The following is a 23,097-nucleotide window of genomic DNA, read 5'->3' on the forward strand; positions in this document are numbered from 1 at the left end:
GAGTCGGCTCCCGAGATTGGGATCCACTTGAGAAGTTCAATATCATGGTTACCACCTTCCTGAAAAACTGTGTGTATGGTTCAATTGGTCTCAGGTTACATGTACCAAGTGAATCGTGAGCTCACGCGATTATTACATTGTATGGGTTGACTGTTCTGACTATCACTCGGATTACTATGCCATTTCCTGTGCTGAAATTGACGTACGCTCTCGGAAAAAGAACCACCAAGACCGGGGCGAAGTTCGCAAGCTTGGGGAGGTTGGCATCGCAATGAAGTATCCTAGCATTCTAGCTTCTCCCGGTATGGTACAACATAAGACAGTCGCCAGTCGAGATGAGGGGTGAGCAGACTACTCAAATTTATGGGAAATCCTAGCAGTGCAAATGTAATATGTTCTCCCAGTACTAAGAGAACTGAAGATGACAGGTATGACGGTAGGGTACGTAACGTATCTTGTCTCCCCAATCCAAAGCGCTGATGCAGAGGGAAAGATGGAAAAGACCCAGTCACAGCAGACAATTCCCACAGCTTCCGACTACTAACCTGCCAAAATGCTTGGTACTAGAGATCGCGAGAGCCATGTGTGGGGGATTCCACAGAACTGATACCCTTGGCATAGCGAGGTCTGGATGTGAAAGAAGACAAGCGGGGTTAAAGACGTGACTACTAACCCGAATTTCCCGATAATGACCAGTCAAACGAAATTGATTGACGATAGAATTGATCGGAGAATACAAACCAGCGCACCCAGGGCTCTTGGCGCGACCCATCTCAACCTCCGGCTTCAGCGATGCGCTGAGGGCTTGGGCAATATTCCGTGCATCATCCGTATTTCGTAGCTCCGATGCAACCTCTTCCTTCCACATTCGACTATTCTTGACGGTTTGAGTAATTTGCATGGAGGAACGGATTTTCCTCCAGTCAAGTTACAATTCCCAGATTTCGTAGAAAACCCGAAAGCTCGGGTCAAGGACAAGGGCTTTGATATATACGTCTAGCACCAGAGATCAAAGCTTCCTGAAGCCCCTGGAAAGTTTCTAATCTAACGAATAGTGTACGGAAGAACCCGTTTAAACTCGACCTAATCCAAACCTAATATATTATAGTAAGGCTTTAGGTCTAGTTCGGCAGGATAAAATATAACCTATGATCTATAATCTAGTAGGATGTTTGGGTGTAAATAAGGATCATAATTTCACTTTTTATAACTGGCTTGATTATATTCGGCTACTCCAGCAATGACGAGGCCTAGGAGTGCGTAGATATACTGTCTGCATCAGAGAAGCTTATCGTCACCATATTTCTCTCTATACAGGGCAATGGCCCTGATAGGAAAGCAGTAAATATAGTTGTAATAAAAGAGCTGACTACAAAAGACATCGTCAGGATCTCACCTCATTCTTCGGTAGGGTCACGACTTACCACGTGAAGATGCCTGCCCCTACACCTGCTTCCTGTTCCCATTCGCCATTTGGCTTTTGCCGGCTCATTATAAGCTGAATACCTCGTCGGATTGGCTCTGGGTCGGGATAGTCAGCATATATTAGTGCGATACAGCACCATGCTGTCTGAACTACATGGGAAGATTCTGCTTGAATATAGGTTTTCTGGAGAATGGACTGTGCGTTGTTTAGCTTGACGGTATAAAATTTGCTAATAGTTGAATGACATACCTCGATGGTTTCCCCCCATCCACCGTCCTCTTTTTGCTTGTCAAGGATAAAGTCGCACCCCCGTTTGACAACAGCATGGTTTTCATATGTTTCATTGACACAGTGAAGAGCCTCCATGGCGAAGAAGGCACCGTAGGTGTAAGCGATTCCCCAGGATGCAAGCCACCCCCCATCGAAATGTTGATTTTGATGGATAAAGTCAACACCACGGTCAATAGCGTGGACCACCTCCTCTGCGCGGTAAGTGCCATCACGCTTTCGGAACAGACTCAGTGCTGTGATGCAAGAAGAAGTACATTCTGTGTAATCGTGCTCCGTCATTACGTTGGCAAAAAGCTCGGTCCCATTCAGACATTCCAGGAACGGGCCACTGAGAATGGGCTCGAAGGCGCTATATCCTCCACTCGCGTTTTGTATCATGAGCAAATTATCGATTCCTAGCCGTATATTCTGCTCGGTGCTAAGTCGAGGAATGTTTGTCTGACTTTCGAGAAGCAGAATTGCTTTCAATGCCTCCCCAGTACAGTCTGAACAGGTTGACCCACTATATCTCGTGGTGAACGGCCACCCACCTAAGCGACTGGGGCGATGGCACGGAGGTGAGTCAGGCCAGTCCTCGAGTAGCTGCTGCTCAAGCAGGAATTTGTAGGCATCTTCGGTGCAACTTCTCAGGTCCGGATGTTCTGAAAGCCCTGACATTACAAAGGTTTGAAGGGCGAGAGATGTCTCCCATGCGTGTGCACCATGAATGCTCTGGACTTGCATCCCTTGTGGACTGAACCAAAGATATTCAAGACTTCTATCTTGATTTTGTTTCAGCTTCTTAGAGTTGGGTCCTTCCTCACAATAGAAAACAATCATATTCAAGAAACAGTCTACGCTAATCAATCCAGTACCGTTAAAAGTGTTATCCGATGCCTTGATAATTGCCAAAGCTCTTTGCTCGGCATTTTCAGCCAGAGCTCTGGGGCGCAACCATGGATTCCACACCTTGGATAATGCCCAGTTAACTGTGCGCAGAACGCGGCTCTGCGGCTGATGACGTTCGCACTCGAGGACGGTTCCCTGGAGTGAAGCAAAATTGAGAGAAGAATATTGCTCAGTGAATAGTTCTGTTTTAATTTCATCGATAAGAGGGTTTGATGGAATGGTGAACCTTCTGCTGGAAAGGTAGCACATTGGTAAGTACACCTGGCGTACGATGTTGAACCATCTCCATGGGCTAATCGGTGTCCACTCAGGGAGGAGCCTGTGTATGGTGAGAAATATTGTTAATAGAGACTCGGGCATTTTGGAAGAAACCAGGGGGGAACGGAGGAGAGAACGAGTCATACCAGACTTCGACGGGATAGGGATCGGTTCCTTCCCACTCATACAAGCCAAGAAGAGAGAACCAGAACTTTGCCCAGCTAGGTAGGTACGCTGCACCGCCCATTTTCAAGAAGCATGTTCTTGCTTTGGCGAGACGCTCCTCATCAGAGGGTATACCGATCAGACGCAGAGCAACATAAATCAACATGGTGCCCATGAGGGTTGTCTTCCCTCCTATGTACGTCGGAAACCCGCCGTCTGTTGGGTCCTGAATGCTGAAAAGATAATTGACTAACTCAATGGCATAAGCTTCGTCAATCTCAGCACCAGTGATGTACCAAGACATGATAAGCATCGGGGTCACAAAGACAATGCATTTCAAGTCATCGGCCCAGCAGCCACGTCCAGCTACTTGGAGGCGGCTATGGAATCGAAGACCATTGGAGATCGATTGCGATGGGCTCTTTGCTGCCTCAAACTCAGGAACAGACTAATATTTAGTTAGCCATGTCCTCATTTCGAGAGGCTGGGAACAAGTAACAAAAGAGTGACAAACGGAAGAGAGAGAGTAGATAGGACACTAAGCACGAACCAGAGGGAGCCCAAGGAAGAACCGCGACACAACATTCTGCGGTCGAGAGTCTCGTTCACTTTGTGAACTCAGGTATTTCCACTTCAAGCGTCCAAGATCCTTTTCAACAACTAGACGCCACGCCTGGCGATCAGTGGTGGACGCCGAGAATGGGAGATTCACGTCCTCCCTATCTGCTTGGGCATTGAGGCGGTTTTTGATCTTGAGTGAATAGTTGTTGGGTGAGACGAGCTTGGGATTCATGTTGTGTATATTCTACCTCGGACGGGGGGAAGAAGGAGACCAATAAAACTTTTGTTAAGATCCCCTGAATGAGTGTCGGCGCACGCTCGATCTTATGGGAAGGAAGTTCAATACAATGTAGCATCTTAGGAGTGTCGTGTCGAGTAAGACTTGCAGTGTATATGTGAAAACGGAAACTGGAATTACTACATCCAAGCTTTTCCCTAAGAATTGTACATGTCCATGATCTAATGTTGACCTAATATTATGTCTTAGGATGGAATCGTTCGAGCGACAATACTCAGGAAAAGTGTGTACGGAAGACAATGGCCCGAGCGATGTTGCACTTCGTCGATTGGGTAGCCTTGTCCCTTGGATGCATACCACATACCGCTGTAGAGCTCATGGCTGGCTGATGACCTCTTAGGAATGGATGTATTCGGCCCAAGGAATCCTGCTGCTCTGTCCGATCAGCAAGAAATATCTGGGCACAAATGCCATTGAATTATTACGTTGTATGAAGATAGGATGTCGCTTGCAATAAGCGTTCGGGGGACGTTCATTTTCCCGCCAGAACGATATACGTCAGGGACTCATACACCTGCCAGATCAAAAGTCAAAAAAATAAAAGTAAAAATAAAAACAAAATAAAAAAGTTTATGAAATCTAGACCACTGTATCAAATAAACTTTTAAGAGGTAGTGAGCCTGCCGCATGCGGAGAAGGTTTGTGCTCATCCACAAAATTCGCGATGAAACTGCACGGTGCCGGCAGATGGTGAGAAAACATTTGATTACACACAGGATACAAATAGAAGTGTAGAATTTTTAAATACTTGGGAGTAAGACACCGTAGAAGGCTCTATTATTTGGTAAGGGGCAATCAATGCAATCATTATTATGAGCTTCATATAGATCCCCGGTGATGTGCCGTCGCTATATTGTTTTGCTTCGGACATAAATCCTTATCTACAGAAAGCCAACTCATGGGTAATCTAGACTACCAGAATCCATAATGATTCACCCTTTCATACCCAAAGTTACATCCAATCTATTCCTTGTAATCCATAGATCTATGGTTCCGGTAAGAATCTGGTTGGGGATAACCACGGTTGACGCGCGTGAGAGGCATGTCGGCGACGTGATGGTTTGCTTGTCAGGTTTCGACTTACGTTATTTAAGTCTATGGAGGCAACCAGTCAGTAGCAATTAGACCCTTTGCTATCACTGCTACAATCATTCGGACCGTGGATAGGATTACAGAATAGAGCTGAACTGTGCATATTCCTCGATCCTACAAACTCATATCCTCTCCGAGTCCGGAGGATTTCTACAGTATGATATTGAACAGTATCGATGTCTCCAAGAACGCCATATCCTGGGCGGTGGCATGCGCGGCAGCTGTAGGTTTACCCTATACACACTGTGTGGTTCTCTCTCATCAAAACAGGTCACTGTTTACCTTGTGAGCAACGCTGTCTATAATATCTTTTTCCATCCGCTCGCCAGATATCCCGGTCCGGTATCCCACGCCGTCTCACGCGTCCCGTACTTCATCCGCGTATTCAAGGGCACTCTTCCCTTTGACATGCTCGACCTCCACAAACGCTACGGTGACATTGTTCGCATCGCCCCGGACGAGCTAGCCTTCTCCCATCCGGACGCGTGGAAGGACATTTTGGGCCACAGCAAGGGAGGCTTGTATCTCGAAAAGGCGAGTTGGTTCTACCGACCTCTGGAATATGACCCACCAAATATTTTTAATGAGAGTCGCCACGAGCACAGTCGTCTGCGTCGGCAATTGGCTCATAGCTTCTCAGACAAGGGGATGAGAGACCAGGAGCCCATGATCCGGGGGTATATTGATCTGTTGCTGCAAAGGCTACGGGAAATTGGTGGCGGTGAAGACGTCGTTGATCTGTCCGCCTGGTTCAACTATACCACCTTTGATATCATCGGCGACCTATCCTTTGGTGAACCATTTGGCTGCTTGCAGGACTCCAGCTACCACGAGTGGATCGAAAGTATATTTCTGGCCCTCCCCTTTGCCACGGCTCTGCAGGCCCTCTCATTCATGCCCTTCCTTAAACAGGTCGTGCTAGCCGTGATACCCCGGGCGATGCGTGATCGGCGTGATCGTCTCACCGACCTCACACGGGCAATGATGCTTCGTCGGGTGGCAATTTCCGAGGAGCGACCTGACCTGATCGAAGGGCTTTTGAAGAAGAAGGAAGAGCTGGTACACCCTCCACGAGATGATTCGGGGTCATGACTAACTCATCCAGGGTTTGACCATCGACAAACTCACCTCCAATGCGGAAACTCTGGTTATCGCCGGTTCCGAGACGACGGCGACGTTGCTCTCCGGCGTGACTTATCTGCTTCTCACCAACCCGGAAGCCTACCAGACGCTCACAAAGGAAGTACGCTCGGCGTTCCACCGTGAGGAGGATATCACCCTCGGGTCCGTTGTTAAATTACCATTTATGCTGGCGTGTCTTGACGAGGCATTACGCATGTATCCCCCGGGTGCTATTGGCCCGCCTCGTGTCACTCCGAAGGGCGGAGCGGAGATCTTAGGAGCTTGGATTCCCGGAAGAGTATTTGCCAGACGGTCTTGCGCTCCGGTGATTTGCTAATATCTGCGATATAGACATATGTTTCAATTCACCATTGGGCTCTCTATCGGCGGGAAGAGTATTTCACAGACCCACATACTTTCCACCCGGAACGATTCCTCTGGGACACTCGGTTCTTGAATGATCGACGCAACGCCTTCCAACCATTCCATCTTGGCCCCCGAAGTTGTCTAGGTCGCAAGTACGTCGAGTCGCTTTCCCTCACGTGAAGGGCGATCACTGACCGGTTCTCTTTCAGTCTCGCATATAGCGAAATGCGCCTGATTTTAGCGCTCATGATCTTCCACTTTGACCTGCAGCTCTCAGAGGATTCCCAGGACTGGATTCGGCAGAAAAACATTTTAATGTGGCAAAGGGGTCCTTTGAACGTGCATTTAACCCCTATCCATAGAAATCATTCTTAGTTAGATCCGATCCCGGGTGCCTTTATCCCCACCATACGATTGTTAGAACCGCGACAGGCACTTGACGAGCCTGGATACGCAGCTGCTGGTGGACTTGAAAGCAACCAATATAGGGATAGCGAAGGAAATGGAATGACATCCCCTGAGCGAGAATCCACGGGCACCAACCTCGGGACACTAGCCCCGCTACAGGTCAATTCCCCGGTCCTAGAATAGTCCAGTGATCAGAAAAATACCTTGACGTGGTGAATAGCCAATCGGTCGGAGAATCTCGTCCACGTGCGACTCGCGATACACTCCAGGTAAAACTGACAATCGTAGAGGCAGTTCAAGGCACCTTCTCTGTGGTTCCAGAGACCTTCCCAAAGGGATGACCCCAAGTACAGGGAAATGAGTTGAGCATGTGACCGCGAGAAGGACGCATCCACGGGAGCCTGAGGCAGCCAGGCAGCCGGGGCAGGTCCAGGCCATGGTCGACGTCATTCATGCCCTCCGGAAGGTCCGTAACGAGTGGAGACCGAGTGGATGTCATTGGGGATTTGATTGCCCAGTCAGCATGCGCCGTCATGAGTCAAGGTGAATCACTTGGATTCGACCCCACAACCATGCCTTCCATTCAACTCATTCACTTCATTCTTTTCAAGTCCAGTCCAGTCAAGTCAATGCGATGCCCTTCTGGACCGAGTGATAAATACCCTGGATTTTCCACGTTTCAAGACACCATCGATCCTGCATAAAAAAGAATCCTTTAAATCCTTCACCATGTCCAACGCATCCACACCGATCGTCTTCTATGACATCGCCATGCGTCCCCCGCGGGAGAAGACCTGCTGCTCACCCAATCCCTGGAAATCCCGATTGGCACTCAACTTCAAAGGGCTCCCCTACTCGACCTCCTGGGTCCCGTTGCCCGAGATTGAAAACGTTCGCCGCAAACTCAACGTCCCGGCCTGTCGCAAATTTGCCGATGGCACCGACTTCTTTACCCTGCCGATCATCGAGGACCCCGCGACCGATGCGTCGGTCGGCGACTCCTTCGATATTGCCGTCTACCTCCAGAACACCTATCCGAACTCGGGTGCCGGCGATCTCTTCCCGCCGCAGACGCTCGACTACGACTTCACGCATCCGATGATCCTGATCCCGCTCTCGGAGTGTCGCGACAGTCCATTTCCCGACTACGCCAAGTTCAATATGAACGTCGACGCCGCCTTTACCGCACACGTCCAGCTGGCGCTGCAAGGCTTTCCGTTCGATCCCGCGACGGCCGAAGCCACGAAGGCGGAATTCGTCCGGCGCGCGGGCGTGACCTGCTGGGAGGATTTTGCGTTGGTGGGCGAGGCGCGAGAGAAGGTGATGGAGTCGTTCCGGGAGATGCTGGGTGGTCTGGCCAAGCTCTTCGTAAGGGACCCGAGTGGGCCCTTTCTCCTCGGCACGAGGGCGAGTTATGCAGACGTCATCGTCGGTGCGTGGCTCCGCATGATGCACACAACCCTACCGGAAAGCGAATGGAAGGAGGTGAGCAGTTGGCATGACGGACTTTTTGGGCGGTTGCATGATGCGTTGGAGGTCTATGCCGAGGTGAAATAGACATGAAAAGGATCCCTCATGGTTGAAAAATGGTTTTAAGATCAGCAAAAAGCAAAGGTTACGATATTCATGTCGGTTACGTTTCGAGGGGAGAGTCGGAGGGGAATACGATCGCGATCAGAGTGGGATGGAATAAAATACCAGCAACACGATGGCAACCCTGCGCGAAGGGGCCACCACGTCATAGTTAATATAACCACTATTCATATTTCAATTCTTCCAGAGAAGGGCAGACCTGAGCTATCCAATTTCTCGCCGACGTCTACTCTGTACTTCCGCTTGATACGAAGAATTCCCGCGATGGGTCTCCTGTGGGTCCACGTCGTAGCACGCCGTCTAGTAGGAACATGGAAATGATTATTCTTGTAGTGCTCTGTATCTTTTCAGGGACTATGAAGAGGCGGCATCAGCATAAGGCTATATGGATTTGGTGGAAAGGGGATGACAAGGGAAGGTGAAGAGGGCAGTTCGTGTTGGATTCTCGCTGATTTATATATATCCAGCGGTGCAGATGATTATTTTTCTACGCGGTCTACGGTTTGATGTGGATGACGATGAATACCCATAATCTATTGCTCCTCAATCGCGACCCTTGCTCAACGAATGATTGAGCTTAGGATATATCAGGCAGAGTTATTTTACTTCTCTTCTGTTTTGGTTGCTTACCAGATCCACCCGTAATGCACGGATTATTTTTATGTTATGTTATATTATGCACAAAAGCCACGTGATGCTTGCTTACATAACCACGGGGCCCTCGAAAGCGATATGCATAGAGTCAGATATTACCAGCCGAGATCTACTCACGTTCACTGCAGTAGCCCTCTTGTGGCTAGTTGTTCTCTGCCCGTCGTTGTCGAACACATGTGGGTTGAGGAGGACAGTTGCAACGGTGATATCTCCATAGAACTAACTAAGCCTTGAATGTTCCCCAAGCAGGCGCCGCAGCAAGATCCATCTGGCAGACGACGTCGCCAATCGGATACAGTTAGGTATTCCCTGGTTTTGGTCAATGCGTCGAGAGCTGCGTACCCACCTTACGAGTCGAGTACTCCGGACCACATCAAAGCCACACATGCGCATATTGTCATGGCCATACGGCAGAGCACATTGCATTGATTCCCCACAAGATATATGAAGTAGCCAATCCCTTATTATCCACCCGCTGAAGCCCCATACCCTTATAGGCGGATTAGGCCCCCAAGATCAGTTTGCTGGATTTATTCTAGCCTTGAGGGTCAGTTATTTTGCTGCCATATACGCAAGGCTTCAAGAGGCTAGGAAACAGTCGGGACTCCGGGAACGTCAGCGAAAAGTTCGGGAGAATCCTTTCTCGGATATAGTCCATCCTTTGAGCTGTCTAGAAAAGGTGTTTTCTTACTATTATTATGGTTATGAATTTGTAAGAAGCGTTTCCTGGTCAGGTTATCTCAATTAGCGGCTCTTTACCGCCCAACCAAGGCAATTATTATAGGAGATCATTTCTTTCTTTCTTTTTTTTTTTTTCTATTTTCCGGGTGGATATGACAAAAGTCGATATGGTCTGTGCCAGTAATTTGCACCTCGCACAAGATGCATTACGAAATACGGTGTAGGAGACAACCTGGATAAGAATTGATTCAATCTATCAAGAGCACGAGTGCTATCTCCACATCAAAGACAAAACAAGACTATACTTCGCCAAAGTCCAAAGTCAACGCGGATGGCTGCTCGATCAAGATCAATGGCAAGCTCACGACACTCTCCTCGGTGGGTGCGTCGTACTCATCCGCAATCACGATGATGATCAGGCCAGCCCGCACATCAAAGTTCGCGGGAATCACGGTTGTGTTGGTCTTCGGGTTAAACGGGACACTGACCCGATTCACTCCATGATAGAACACCGCCCAGTAATCCTTCTCCTCAAACCAAGGAATATGAGTCGCGGGGGTCAAACTGAACTCGAAAACCAGCGGAAGCTTGGCTCCGGGTGTCGCCGTCGTCCCGTTTTTCACATAGTTGGTCGTGGGCAGTTGCGGACGTGGGTTTGGATACACCGGGTTGACACTCGGACACGACCCATTGACCACGAAGGTGTTGGTCAACTCCAGAATGTGGTTCGGGTAGGGGTATATCGTATCGGAGGGGCCGGAGAAGGGGGTGACGTCGTAGATATCGATCAACGACCAGGCATTGTGGCGACTTTCGATCTGGCCGATGGCCATGAGCGCGGATTTGGAGTCGTCGGCTTCGGCCTGTCGCACCAGGCCCGTCAGAAATGCCATGCTGGAGACTTCGAGGTACACCTGGAGGGCGAGGTACACCTGGGCGCTACCGGCGAAGCCATAGTTGTAGGCGCACGGGCCCGGTTTCACTGATGCGTTGGAAATCTCATCCTGGAAGATGCGAATATGGCCTGCTTCGTTGTCGCGGATTTCCACGAGGCGTTCGTAGGTGGTATTCAGGAGACCGAGCTTGGTGAAGCTGTCTGACGTGAAGGCTTCTACCCCTTGCTGGTAGAAGGAGTAGATGGCCCATTCGGCAGCGAGGAGATTTTGAAAGAGGAGATCGTCTCCCTGCCGTGGGCCAGGGTTGGTTGGCAGAATGGCTCTCGTGTAGTTGCTGGCCAGGGGCGTCTGTCTTCCCTGGTAGGTGGTGAAGAGGCTGGATTCACCGGGGACAGCAGATGCTTTGTCCTTTGTTGGAAGGGACCAGGAGGGGAGGACAGTTAAAGCAAGAGGGAGGAGATGGAGATACATTGTGATAGTATCAGAGTCGAATGGATGGGTGAGAGTGAGTAGTGTTGATCCTGAACATGAAGAGACAGAGCAGAGGTGCCGTGAAGGGTTTATATAGGGCTTTACTCCCTATGGATGGGTAACTCGGTCGCATAGCCCCGGTAAAGATGAAAATGGCCAACAAACCCGGACGACTGAGATCTACCGATCCTAGTATTCAGGATAGCACGGCATGCAATGCCCACTTCGTTCTAAGTGCGGTTGACTCCGCCCTATATCGATGCATCGCAAGAATGCTTAGCTATGTGAGTATCAGACTGGATTGGCTGCATCGCCACTGATCTGCAAAAGCCATCTCGCGGAATCCACCTAAACAGGTTAGTGTTCTATGTCTTGAGATGCTTGTTTTTTCTATTTCCGAACCCACTTGGGGCCAACAAGCTTTTTGCAAGCTCAAGCTATCAATGGCATTGATAAGCCCTAAGTTAAATCTCTCAACCAAGCGACACGCCACGCAAGGTTAGGCTCTGCTAGGGTGGGGGCCAGAAGATATTAGAGGAAGATGAATGGCTCTAGTGACCCGTAACCCCGATATGATATGCCCACCTTCGGGTAAGCGAGCCTGACGTGTACGTGTCTCTTCGATAGACCGTGTTGTGTTGTCATTCCACTGTCAAATGGTGGTGGCCACTGATTTTGCTCATGCCTGCCGAGCAGAAAGCATGCTCTGGAACGCCTCAAACATATCCCCTCGTGCATGGGCGTCCAAACTCCCCCACAATCCATTTCACTCGGTGAACGAGAGCCTTACCTAACGATCCAGTTATAAACCCCTTCATCGTCATTCTCAACTGCCCCAGACTGCTCGTCGCAAACAACACAGCATCACCCCACTCGCGACGCAACAAGGAATGATACCGCACCCACTGATACGCCAGATCCGCTTTCCTACACCCCGCCGACTGGGCGATATCACTGCGCTCATCTAACGGGTCGAGGTAGGTGGGGTTGCCGCACGTGTGCACGTATATCTCACCCCGGGAAGTTGTATCGTCAAATCTACCCGTGGCGGCCATGATTTGATCGCGGGTTTTGGACAGAAACCCACCCGAGCGAGGTGAGTAGACGTAGATTGACATAGAGAGGTTACGGAGGAGGGGGAAGAGTACCCTCGCTAGTTTGTAGGAGACTGCCGAATAGTTCACCTGATACACGCTGGGGAGTATGTAGCCATGGGTTTGGCAAAATGGGTGTACACTATTTCGACTTGGGACGGAAGATAGTTTGATAGGCAGAATCATGTAAATTTGCCTTGGTTGTATAGCTCTTTCACGGATGAGAGAATTTCAGTAATTGGGATGATATCATCCGGGGCGTGAAGGTAGAGAATCCCCAATCTCTTCACCTGTGGTCGTTTCAATGATTTATTTACATCGCCCATCACTCGCTCTCGAAATAACGAGCCCGGGTCAAACCCACCGGTGAGCTTTGTATCGATAATAAAAGTTATGACTGGCCTGGGCTTGTCCAAGTAATTCTTCGCCACCATAATATATATGTGCAGTATCATCAGCATGATGCTTTCGGTACATTTATACTTGTTCACAATGCCCAAGGCATCATTGATGGATTGCGGGGTTTTGTATGTTTCGGTAGTGCCGATGTAGCCTTCACCAAAGACGAGATGGGGGTAAGGCATTGGTTCGAGCCGGGAATATCAATCAGAGGGTTTAGTAGTCGGTGGTTCGAGTGATGATTTTATTCTGAAAGTCTAGTCTGTATTCTCTTCCTGACCCCGCGCTTAGCGTGTGTGGAAGGTTCAGAAAGATCTACCGAGGGAGTCGGAAGGTAGACTGGATTAGAGACTACAATGGGAAGAGAGAAGGGATCAAGTCCTATTCGGTTTTGTACTGTACATTATGAGCCCGACCCATTTCGAATCCATGCGTATCAGCAATCTGCGCCATGGCCTGATCCAACCACGCAATATCAGACTCCAACTCCAGATTTCTCCGTGCCACGTTTAACGGAAAAATGAGCATCAGCGCCCCCACACTCCCCTGGAGACAGTCAAGATGGTAATCCACCGTCCGGAGGATCTCCATCGCAATGGCCTGTTTTGTCCCTTCCCTGGGGAGTAGAGGGTCATTGATGCTTTCCTTCGATGTGGGGTCGGGATGGCAATGAAGAAACTCGCACATCCTCAGAATTAACAACAGAATCGAGTTATAAAGACACAGTTCCTGTGCGCGGGAGAAATCATAAAACCAGAGGATAGTTTCGAATGGGCGGGGGGTCGATGTAGATGTAGACTCTTCCATATTGGCACCTGCAGAAACAATATAGGAAGCATCAGGGAATATATGCTGCCATTTCCAGCGCCAGGTATACAGCTCGTCTAGCATTGCTAGAGCCTTCTGACACAGTCCAGGTCTCGCCGTTTCATCCCCTCCTATCAGGAAGGAATCAACAGCCTCCAACAGGCCGGGAGCGTCGCACATGATATCATGCAGACAATCCGTCAACGTCTTGGATTCTGGCTTGTCCGCCCACGGAATCGTCTTCCATTGTGGCTCTTCCAGAAAACATCGCTTGCGATTCGCAATATACCCTATAGCCTACCTCCTAGTCAGCCAGCCAATCCACGTCTACTATATCGGAGGATAACATACAATGTTTTGCCTCAAGGTTGGGTACAACGCAAACCCCACCCCCTGCATATGTCTCTCGGGCCCGCGGAAGGCAGTCAACTGTGCCAGGCCCGTGTGATGCTGAAACCAGGCATTTGGGACGGTGAATGTAATAGACTCATACATGGCTAGATAGATAATCACCACGAGCAAATCTTCTCTGAGCACGTATTCTGGATGGTAGAGCTGGAGTTGCAACTCCTTCAATGCGTCGGAATACCATTTCGATCCCCTGTGGAGGAGATCAGGGTGGTGCTGCACTTGGCCAAAGTAAGTTGTCGAGAGTGCCCGGAGGGAGGTTTTTGACAGGGCGAGTGATCTGTCGGTCGCTGTGTTTCTGTCCGGTTGATTCAGATGGAACGAGATGGTGGATGCCAGATGCACGGCCTCGGCATCGCGTTGGTTGAATATCTTGTGGACGAGATGCGTGGTGAAGATGTTGTCATCGTCCCTGATGGGAGTGACAGCCCGTAGAGGAATGTTGGTTTCCGCACGGGTTGATGTCGATCTGACCAGGGATGTCGGAACCCTGGACCAATCCTGAGGAAATCGCTTAGTCTCGTCGTGAAACTCAACAAATTCGACGTAGCCATCGCAATGGTACCCTCCTTTGGTGCACCGACCGCAGTACGGCTTCGCCTCGTCTTCAATGTTGAATCAGTGTTGGATCCGGTAGCACAAATAGAGCACTGAGACCAACCGCATTTGACCCGTCGTTGGCGACAGGTTTTGCAACCTTTGCTTCTTCCTGGGACCCCGACCATGACTTGCTTTGCTGTCTGGTACCGTGGTGGAGTTGGTGTCTGTGCAGGGAGATTTAGTGTGAAGAAAATCCCGAGGTGGATGCTGATATCGCTTAGTTAGAAGGTCCTTGAACCCTCTCCAAATTCCATCCTACAGGAAGTTGCATACTGTATACAACTAACTATAAGGACCAGATGCTGTGGAAAAACTGATGTAATTCTTCCATAGTAGAGTAGACCAGAGTCTCCTTCATCGTCACCGAGTTCTTTATTTTCCCATTTGTAAAGGTTTTGAAATGATATAGGTACTAAATTGAACCCCTGGAGAACTCCCCCAAACCTGCTCGGTTAACAACTCTACTGACGCCTTCCTATGGACTGGTTGCCGTGTCGCATATTTCCGGTACATATTGGCCGTGCGTGCGCGGGCCCTCTTACCATACACCATCAATAAAATCGGCAAAGTCACAGTGCGGAGAGCCAGCATGCCGATGACAATAAAGGTATTTTGGATGCCCATGCCAGTGATCCAAGGGGTGAAGGCAAAGCGAACTACCATTGCAAATCCATTACGAATGAACACAATGGCAATCAACGCATCACCAAGTATCTAGACACGGAATGACCTTTACGGTCCCCTGCACGCATACTCTTCGTGGTGAACTTACATCGGGATAGCAGTCAGTAAGATACGTCAGGGCCACATCCGCAGTGATGATAAATCCGAATCCATATATTCCTTGACCCACGGCGCGCACCGCCCAATGCAAACCCTATACGTGTTGTTGGCCTTCTACTGGAATACAGCGTGTGCGGAGAGGCAGAAGTCTTACTCTTCCCAGCCCAATCCCATAAAGTAGTAAGCCGGCGCAGTTCAAGAGAGCCTCTGGGATGCTCATCCCGAGACGCATCTCCGGCTCGAAGATTCCCCCATTCTTCTTCGCTGCTCGAACAACGAACCAGTCGTTGAGGGCCGGAATGGTGAGAGTCGCGATGAATGTCCCTAGAAATCCACCTAGGTGGAAAAGGCCAATTGCGGACGGGCTAAACCTGTAGGGTTCGTCCAAGAGGAAGTAAGAGCCGGATGAAGCATTCGCAGAAAACCATGCCAGAATGGTGCCGTATGTGACGGCGGTGTACGCTACAGCAGGGAATGAAAATAGAATAAGCAGCGGCTGATAAAAGTGCTGGGCTACTGGCATGTCCGTCTTGGTGACGAACGCCAGGCGTTGCCGAATTGACTTGCGGCAGCGACGGGCATCGACCGTTGAAGGCATAGCCACTCGCAGGGTAGACGGTTCCGCAATCTTCTCGTCATCGTCATTTGTCATTGTAGTTTGTTGGCCAATATCAGAGGGCCCAGAATGGCCAACAACGAGCGGAATGTATTTCGACTCCTCGAAGAAGAACAGGACCAAGATGAGGTTGACGCCCAGGAAGATGGCGATCATCCACCACATCCAGCGCCAGCCCATCGAGACGACAATATACCCGGCTGCGATCGGGTCACCTGTGGATCCCAAGCTCCGCATGAACAGAAAGATGCCGTTCATACGCGCATGCTGATGGACAAAGAAAAGGTCCACAATAGTGATCACGACCACAGCCTCGCTGATAGAGCCAGCGAGTCCCGCTAGTAAACTGACGCCGATGAGTTCCCCTGCCTTGTGGAGATTTGCCCACCAGATCGCACAAGCCAACTGCACAATGGCGCTGAGCAAGTAAATAGGACGACGACCAAACCTGTGAACACAGGGGATAAAAAAGAGGCATCCGATCGCCAGTCCGGCAAAATTCGACCCACTCGCCTGGTTGAAGGTCGCATAGGTCAAACCCAGCTCTGACATGTAGCCTCGATAGGCCAAGCTATTGAAATCCACCAGCACAAAGGTGAAGAAGACATACGAACAGGTCAGGCTAAAGTTGACGGCTTTCCTTAAAGGCGACCGGTTCTACACCTCTCGTTAGCTGCCGAAGCACGGGGGGAAGCGGGTTACCATACCAAAGGGTCATCGGGATCATCGGAGGGGGTGGGACTTAGCTTAAATTCTGACTCGAGTCCTTGTCCTGTAGTAGTAAGTGTGAGACTCTACCTACACCTGGTCGTGCCTGCTACCCAGGGCAACCAACATGCGTTCTTCAAGCTTGGTTGTCCCCGGAGGAAATACATCTTCGGAGTCCGGACTCGACATTGTGAGCAAAAAAAGAAGCCAACACCTGTATCCATGCTGGACCTAGGATGCGGGCATACTGGAAGCTTTATGCGTGCTGCAACGCTATCGATTGTCCGGAGAGTCTAACCTCCTCTCCTGTCTGGTAGAGCGGGGAGGGTGAGGTTTAAGGGAGGCATACGAGTCGGTACGAATGGCTAGGCGATCGGGAACCAATAGCGGACCGGAACCAGCCGGTGAATTGGTAAGTTACACGCGTTTCGGGCAGTCCATACATATCGATACACCTTTGATACATCGTGATCAAATCATGATAGTGAGCTTATCCCGGCAATCACAGAGGGATACTGAGGTTATCATCCGTATCGAATAGGTGGAACAGATATCGCGTGGCTCCCTCGTCTCGGCTGGTCCAGACGCGACTGAGGAATAGCCGGAGATTCGCCACGAAGGGGTAGAAGCTTGATCCATTGATGCTCCGCAGCAACGAAAGGATATTTTCCCGGCCAACAGCGTCCTGGACCTCAGCTCCGGCCACAAGCAGGACCAATGATATATTGGGGGGATGTTGTTTGGTCCTCGCTAGACAATGCTGCATCTCCCTAATAATTGTCCGGGAAAGAAGCTCGGCGTCAGCATCTCGCTCTCCAAACGGGAATCGCAGCCGGTGCAAGATGAGAAGGGTTGCATTGCGATGGAGATTAGCCTGTGTAAGAAGGAGGAGCATCTCCTCCTCTGAGAAGCGCTCAATAGTTGCAACTGACACACTAGGGGCCCAGGCGATAATCTCCTCACGAAGATTATCGAAGTTATCGGGAGAGGCAGGGCGTTGAGAGCCTCTCCTGATGGCTGCCCCCAGCAGACAAACACGATAGAGCAGGGGTAGGAGTGATCCACACAGGCCTGCATGGTGGTTTACAAGGTGCGGATCACGCACGCGATACTGGATGACAGGAATCCTCGCTCGGAAAAGAGATTCGGTGATGTCGAGGAATACCAGACAGAGCAATTCCCTCATGTCGGACTCCTGTAACTGCTCTGAGTAGTAGAGCGGGCGGATCAATGATAGGGTGAATCGGCAAATGGTGGTCGCCGAAATGCCTGAGATGAGACGATGAAATGTCACCAGACTTAACCCCAAGGATAAAACGTAGCCCGCATGCTCAGGGTTGGTAATTTGGGCATTGCGCAATGCCTGTAGAGCCGATGCACAGCGGGACCAGTCACCGTCACTGCAGGCGGGCTGGTTGGTGGTTGAGCGCAGAAGGACGCGGCTGACGGCCACATAAGGATCGAGCAGTAGCATGGGAGCCTCCTTGATGCGGGTGCGAATGGTCTGGCTCATCTCACGACTTAACGACTCTCCGAATGAGAAAAACTTACAAATCTCGACCGCTGTATACTCGGAGACGCGCGACATTGAACCTTCCCAGCGTAGCAAGCTCAGAAGCTCTATTTTTGGCGCACTTGTCGTGGTCAGCTCGCCATTCTCACGTTCATTTGTTGCTTCAAAAGTGAAATCTAATGAGGTATCTGAAGTGGGAGAGATGCCTTCGCAGTCGTTCGCCGACGCTGATGCCGCGACCGGGGCAACCCGTGGCTTTCGCCCTGGTCGCTGGCGTCGCCGCGAGTAGGTGCATGTGTAGTGCAAACGATAGCAGCGATAGCATGTCTCCCCGAGCCCTGCAAGACAGCGGGATCTGACCGTGTGGCATCGATCGCAAGCGGATGGACGCATGGAGGGATTTTAAAATAGTCTCTCTGTTGGCGTCGGTAAATGCGGGGATTCAGATTCGGGATGGTGAAAGATCGTGGTCGAGGAAGTTGAAGAAATTCGGGGCTTGGCACCTCCACCACGAGTTCGCCATTACAATAGCGTTTATATTAGTTCTTTTCACTCAGCAAGATTAGGCACAGATCTTGGGATATCCGTGCCGTGAGTGATTACTGTACATTCTTCTTCGTTTTCTCGACCTTATGGCACGAAGACGCAACTTAGAACGAGAGAGGTGGGAATATATATTAGACCGGATTGGGGCATTGTCCTGCTAAGACCTGCTTTGATGGTATGCCAAAGAAGTTATTGTAATTCATGTGACTTGCCTAGGATTGTAGATTGAAGGCCAGAGCCATTCAGGATTACAAGGGTTGACCTGATTATTGTAAGGTAGATAATATCATTTAGCTATCCTCGCGTGTTTTTCTTGCAACCTCAAACAACTCCGTGGATACGCAGCGTAATGCAGGTCACCCATACTTCCAATTTACCCCTTCAGACACTGATCAATAATCTTGGACATCTGTAGACATTCCTCGTCGCGCATTGTGGTCGTGAAAACCTGGATCCCACATGGGGCCCCTTGGACCGATTGATAGTCATCTATAACATGTTAGTTCTCATATCACCGTCAACCAATCGCTGATATACTCACATTCTGGTGCAATTTGCTCATCGCCAACCGGGAAGGTATCTGTCGCATCCAACTCGTTGACCTGTCCAAATGGAATGACACATGCGGGATACTAATGATGTGTCAGCTGGCAAAACGCAAATAGAGTGAAGGTGATATACATCAAGACAGTTCAAGAAAATGGTATACGGTGCAGGACCAAAGGCGTCATGGGCGACCGCGGTGTTTTGTGCTGGTGGTGCAAGGCAAATATCCAGATCATGTTGTTTCCACGTCTTGCGATATTCCTCCTTGAGTTCGGCTCGACGAGTGTTTAGAGCGGCCAATTTGGCTAGACGGTCCATCGAACTCATATCCGGTAGGGATGGTTTATGAAACTGCTTCACCTTTGCAATCTGGGAGCCAATGTGTTGCAATGCGGGCACCACGGGCTCGCTGGCGGAGATGACATGGCCGAGGGCGCTCTGGTCCAGCCCGAAGATTCCTGACGCCACTTCATTAAGTTCCTTGATCCAGCACTCTTCGTTAGTGAGGTGAACGATCTCATGGCCCTGATGCTCCAGGCGTTGTATCGCTTCTGCCAGTATCCGTTTGATTGGAGGATGCAATGGAAAGATTGGATGCTCCGGAACAACACCGATTCTCAATTGAGGCTTCACCGTGACATCTCGCCATGGCACATCGATGACAGTAGAGTCATATAAACTGGGCTGGATATCGAACACGGAGCGAAAGAACACCTCAAGCCCGTCAAGGTCCAGGGACAAAGGCCCCGCACACGAGAGAATGAATCGCATTCCGCTAGTTGAGCAGGTACGAGTGCCTGCGTTGGGAACTCTTGACGCACTAGGTCGGAAGCCGTAAGTCCCGCAACAAAGAGCAGGGACGCGAATGGAGCCTAACAATACTATCTGTTAACCGAGGGAAGCGAGTGGTCAAATACGTTAGACTGACCGCCCACATCAGTGCCGACTCCTAGAGGTGATCCTCGCAGCGCAACTAAAGCGCCCTCGCCACCACTCGATCCTCCAGGAGTCAGAGTGGTATTCCAGGGATTCAGGGTACGACCGAAGACGTTGTTGTGCGAGTCAAGTGCCTACATGTGTTGAGTTTTGATCCGCCCATTGGGTGACGCGATCTTACCATCATCGTCTGGGGTACATTAGTCTTCACATAGATGACGGCCCCAGATTCAAGAGAATATCCACGAGCGGTGAATTCCCTATAGAAACCTCGTCCAGGAAACAGACCATGCCGATGGTAGCCTCGGTACCTTTATAGTGAAAACTATCCTTGATACTCACGGGCAGACCGTGAAGGGGACCCACCAATTTTCCTTGCGAGCGAAGTTGGTCGAGATACTGAGCTCGCTCATGGGCCTCCGCAAACATTGTCTCTGTAAGACAGGAAACCTAGGATGGTTAGCGGTTCGGACGTGGAATTGAGGAGATTGTCGGTATATACCAGTTGCTGTGCCATGGCAGCGCGCTTGCAGTATGCCAGAGTAACTTCCACCGAGCTTAACCTTCCGTTGGCCAATGCTGCTAACAAATCTGGAACCGTGTATTCTTCTGTGATCTGCAGCTCGTGCTGGGTCATGATGCCAGATTGACGGATGATATTATTCCGGATCAAGTTGTTTTTGTGGTCCGCTAGAGGAGCGTGTAGAGAAGCCATCAATTCATCTGGAATCCGCCATTCGGCTGGTATCTTGTTGGCACATCTCTGTCGTTTCTGCTCGACTCGGTGTTGCCAACTGGATTCTTCCCTGGAGCCCATGATCGCGGCGACGGTCCGGTTCAATGGGAGAAAGAGAGTGAATTTACGAACGTCTTCGCTTTTATCTGATGACCTGATCTGCCACTGGGTGAGTGCAGCGCTTGAACCATAAGAAATATGAACGATTGACAGGGGAATTGAAGAACGTGGGATTACCCATGTTCTCTAATACTCTCATCGTGTACGACAGCCGAGGCTCCGGAGAAAAAGAATCCACCGGCTCGGTCAAGGTTCTCGTTGGCTCAATCTCGGCACTGTGGAGACACCAAGGAAACATGCATATCGTACTTCCAGCCTGAGCAAACAGACGAGGAGGAGTGCAGGTAACAGAAAAATGCCAAGAAAAATAGCAAAAGTATACAACAGGAGGGACAAAGTCAAATTATATGGCATTACATGAGCATTCTTCACTGGCCGCACTCTCCCTCTCGTAGGTGGATGCGCCATCGACCTGCGGTTAGCTCCCGCTCGTTCCAGTATCATAATTGTGCAGTGGAGCGAAGCATAGCAAGCAATATACGACTCGGAGACTGCTCAATCGGATCTGGGTTCTGATTGGTCCAACAACTCTGGGTTTTGATTGCGCGAGAATTCACTCCTGACGTCAATTGCTGCGTTCTCTTATATCTATAATCATTTAAAGCCAATTTAGGTAATCTGGGCAGTCTCCAGGAACCTAACCAATTTCTAGATTATGTGAAATGTCTGTGTGGCCTTGATTTCTAGAGCTTTGAATTGTCTGCGTGGTCACGATTTCCAGATTATCTAAATACACTGTATTACCTGCACAGCCTATTTAAGTAGGGTAGGTAATGTAAATAGTATGGTATCACCTTTTAAATAATCTTAGTAATTTAGGTGGTGTAATAAAAGGTGATAAATTTGATTCTTTCCCTGCGCAAGTATTCTGCCAGTTCGTCGACATGGCAGCCCCTACTAGTAGTGAGATCAGCCGCAACGCAATCCGTCGCCGTCCTGAAGCCGTCGGCTCTGTGATCTCGCATGATGCGTACCGTTAATGTATGTAAAATAGGATCCTGCATATCGTTCGCGAGGGATCGGGGTAACTGAAATTACTACCATGGAAAATAAAAGGAATAGTTTTTATTGGCGTCACCTCGCGTGATATCTACACCGACGTTACTGAAGGCTTCTTCCTCTGTTACAACTGCACTGCGAGAGTTAGTTTCTTGTCTCTGTAGCTATCTCATCATCTCTCACGCAGTTAAGGCTGGACTTGTCCCTCCTGTCTTCCCTCTGTACATAGAAACTGTCGTAATACAGACACATTGCCTCCGTACATGTGAGCGTGGACGGGCCGTATCTGACGCCACAGTCTATGATTGCAGCGGCAGGTGTGACCTGTTACGGCCAAACTAAACATAGTCCTGATTTCTCTTGGCTGCGCGAGGTCACCGATAAATTGTCTTCTGTTATGGGAAACTAAACTGTAGAAAGAGTAACAGTAACATCACCAGGGCCAGCCTGGGTGAGTCCCCGCTGCCCTGGGATGCACAATGTACTATTGAATACCTGTGAAGATCTCATATACATACATAAGACGATCTTAATCCATTCATCTATTCAAATCTGGCCTGCAAAACACGGACCTTCCTAAGATAAGGATCCTTATCTTCGTAAGTTCCCCGTCAACTACCTTGGCTTTCCCATATCTGCCATGTCAAAGGCTCGGCGAGAATGCAAAGCTCTTGTGTTATCGAACAAAATACTATCACCGAGATCTATTTTGCATTCGTACAAATACTCTGGCTGTTGTAGGAGGGTGTTGAATTTGCAAGCAGCCTGGTGCCATTCGTCGGCTCTGCTGTTCAATGTTGAAAGGGTCGACTGCACAGAACTATTCTGGTCAGTTGGTAGTAGGTTATCGTTATTCAAGAACGGAGCAAGGAATGGCGGGCTCCAATTGACCTTTTGCAAGGGGTTGACCAACAGGGTCGTCTCCCATTATCACCTGGGCCACTTGCACGATGGGGTTCCATCGCCTTCACAAAGTCCCGAAAGCGAGTGTAGTTAACATTACCAATCCGAAGGGGACATAGGCCAATAACAGGTTTCGTTGTATGATATACGTTCGACTTCCAGAATGGGTATAATGACAGTTCACCGGAACAGACGCAAGGGCATCAAATACAT

The 23,097-nt window shown here is 49.8% G+C and overlaps 9 protein-coding genes across 9 annotated transcripts; 3 read left to right on the forward strand and 6 right to left on the reverse strand.

The window, feature by feature from the left end:
* Positions 1–1,278: 1,278 nt before the first annotated feature.
* BDV38DRAFT_291645 (terpenoid cyclases/protein prenyltransferase alpha-alpha toroid) lies at positions 1,279–3,821 on the reverse strand (the record flags this gene model as incomplete). Its single annotated transcript, XM_032061791.1, has 5 exons — positions 1,279–1,369; positions 1,425–1,621; positions 1,676–2,924; positions 3,010–3,476; positions 3,579–3,821. 5 exons carry the CDS (start codon positions 3,819–3,821, stop codon positions 1,279–1,281), a joined length of 2,247 nt encoding a protein of 748 aa, XP_031914962.1.
* A 1,315-nt stretch (positions 3,822–5,136) lies between these two features.
* On the forward strand, positions 5,137–6,842 carry BDV38DRAFT_270122 (cytochrome P450; the record flags this gene model as incomplete). Its single annotated transcript, XM_032057084.1, has 5 exons — positions 5,137–5,202; positions 5,250–6,038; positions 6,085–6,348; positions 6,453–6,619; positions 6,677–6,842. The coding sequence occupies 5 exons, from the start codon at positions 5,137–5,139 to the stop codon at positions 6,840–6,842; spliced, it is 1,452 nt and encodes a 483-aa protein (XP_031914963.1).
* A 545-nt stretch (positions 6,843–7,387) lies between these two features.
* Positions 7,388–9,099, forward strand: BDV38DRAFT_243202 (uncharacterized protein). Its single transcript, XM_032054198.1, has one exon. It carries the CDS (start codon positions 7,605–7,607, stop codon positions 8,430–8,432), a length of 828 nt encoding a protein of 275 aa, XP_031914964.1. The 5' UTR covers positions 7,388–7,604; the 3' UTR covers positions 8,433–9,099.
* An 839-nt stretch (positions 9,100–9,938) lies between these two features.
* BDV38DRAFT_243204 (uncharacterized protein) lies at positions 9,939–10,757 on the reverse strand. The gene has a single exon (XM_032054199.1). It carries the CDS (start codon positions 10,694–10,696, stop codon positions 10,103–10,105), a length of 594 nt encoding a protein of 197 aa, XP_031914965.1. The 5' UTR covers positions 10,697–10,757; the 3' UTR covers positions 9,939–10,102.
* Positions 10,758–11,718: 961 nt separating this feature from the next.
* Positions 11,719–12,266, reverse strand: BDV38DRAFT_243206 (uncharacterized protein). Its single transcript, XM_032054200.1, has one exon. The coding sequence runs from the start codon at positions 12,223–12,225 to the stop codon at positions 11,887–11,889; it is 339 nt and encodes a 112-aa protein (XP_031914966.1). The 5' UTR covers positions 12,226–12,266; the 3' UTR covers positions 11,719–11,886.
* Positions 12,267–13,085: 819 nt separating this feature from the next.
* BDV38DRAFT_243207 (uncharacterized protein) lies at positions 13,086–14,038 on the forward strand. Its single transcript, XM_032054201.1, has one exon. It carries the CDS (start codon positions 13,657–13,659, stop codon positions 13,969–13,971), a length of 315 nt encoding a protein of 104 aa, XP_031914967.1. The 5' UTR covers positions 13,086–13,656; the 3' UTR covers positions 13,972–14,038.
* A 657-nt stretch (positions 14,039–14,695) lies between these two features.
* Positions 14,696–16,774, reverse strand: BDV38DRAFT_270124 (major facilitator superfamily domain-containing protein; the record flags this gene model as incomplete). Its single annotated transcript, XM_032057085.1, has 8 exons — positions 14,696–14,750; positions 14,948–15,192; positions 15,251–15,355; positions 15,416–15,892; positions 15,956–16,215; positions 16,321–16,534; positions 16,585–16,649; positions 16,717–16,774. 8 exons carry the CDS (start codon positions 16,772–16,774, stop codon positions 14,696–14,698), a joined length of 1,479 nt encoding a protein of 492 aa, XP_031914968.1.
* Positions 16,775–17,087: 313 nt separating this feature from the next.
* On the reverse strand, positions 17,088–18,491 carry BDV38DRAFT_281467 (Zn(II)2Cys6 transcription factor; the record flags this gene model as incomplete). Its single annotated transcript, XM_032059560.1, has 1 exon — positions 17,088–18,491. One exon carries the CDS (start codon positions 18,489–18,491, stop codon positions 17,088–17,090), a length of 1,404 nt encoding a protein of 467 aa, XP_031914969.1.
* A 526-nt stretch (positions 18,492–19,017) lies between these two features.
* Positions 19,018–20,943, reverse strand: BDV38DRAFT_270125 (putative general amidase; the record flags this gene model as incomplete). The annotated part of the gene is made up of 7 exons (XM_032057086.1): positions 19,018–19,133; positions 19,186–19,276; positions 19,326–20,062; positions 20,119–20,260; positions 20,308–20,331; positions 20,373–20,576; positions 20,629–20,943. 7 exons carry the CDS (start codon positions 20,941–20,943, stop codon positions 19,018–19,020), a joined length of 1,629 nt encoding a protein of 542 aa, XP_031914970.1.
* Between the last annotated feature and the right edge of the window lie 2,154 nt (positions 20,944–23,097).

Source organism: Aspergillus pseudotamarii (genome assembly GCF_009193445.1).
Source record: "Aspergillus pseudotamarii strain CBS 117625 unplaced genomic scaffold BDV38scaffold_18, whole genome shotgun sequence".
NCBI lineage: Eukaryota > Fungi > Ascomycota > Eurotiomycetes > Eurotiales > Aspergillaceae > Aspergillus > Aspergillus pseudotamarii.

Excerpts from the sequence above, each read along its gene's own strand:
- BDV38DRAFT_243202 (XM_032054198.1), top strand. The coding sequence starts at position 7,605 with ATGTCCAACGCATCCACACCGATCGTCTTCTATGACATCGCCATGCGT.
- BDV38DRAFT_243204 (XM_032054199.1), bottom strand. The coding sequence starts at position 10,696 with ATGGCATTTCTGACGGGCCTGGTGCGACAGGCCGAAGCCGACGACTCC.
- BDV38DRAFT_243206 (XM_032054200.1), bottom strand. The coding sequence starts at position 12,225 with ATGGCCGCCACGGGTAGATTTGACGATACAACTTCCCGGGGTGAGATA.
- BDV38DRAFT_243207 (XM_032054201.1), top strand. The coding sequence starts at position 13,657 with ATGCAGACAATCCGTCAACGTCTTGGATTCTGGCTTGTCCGCCCACGG.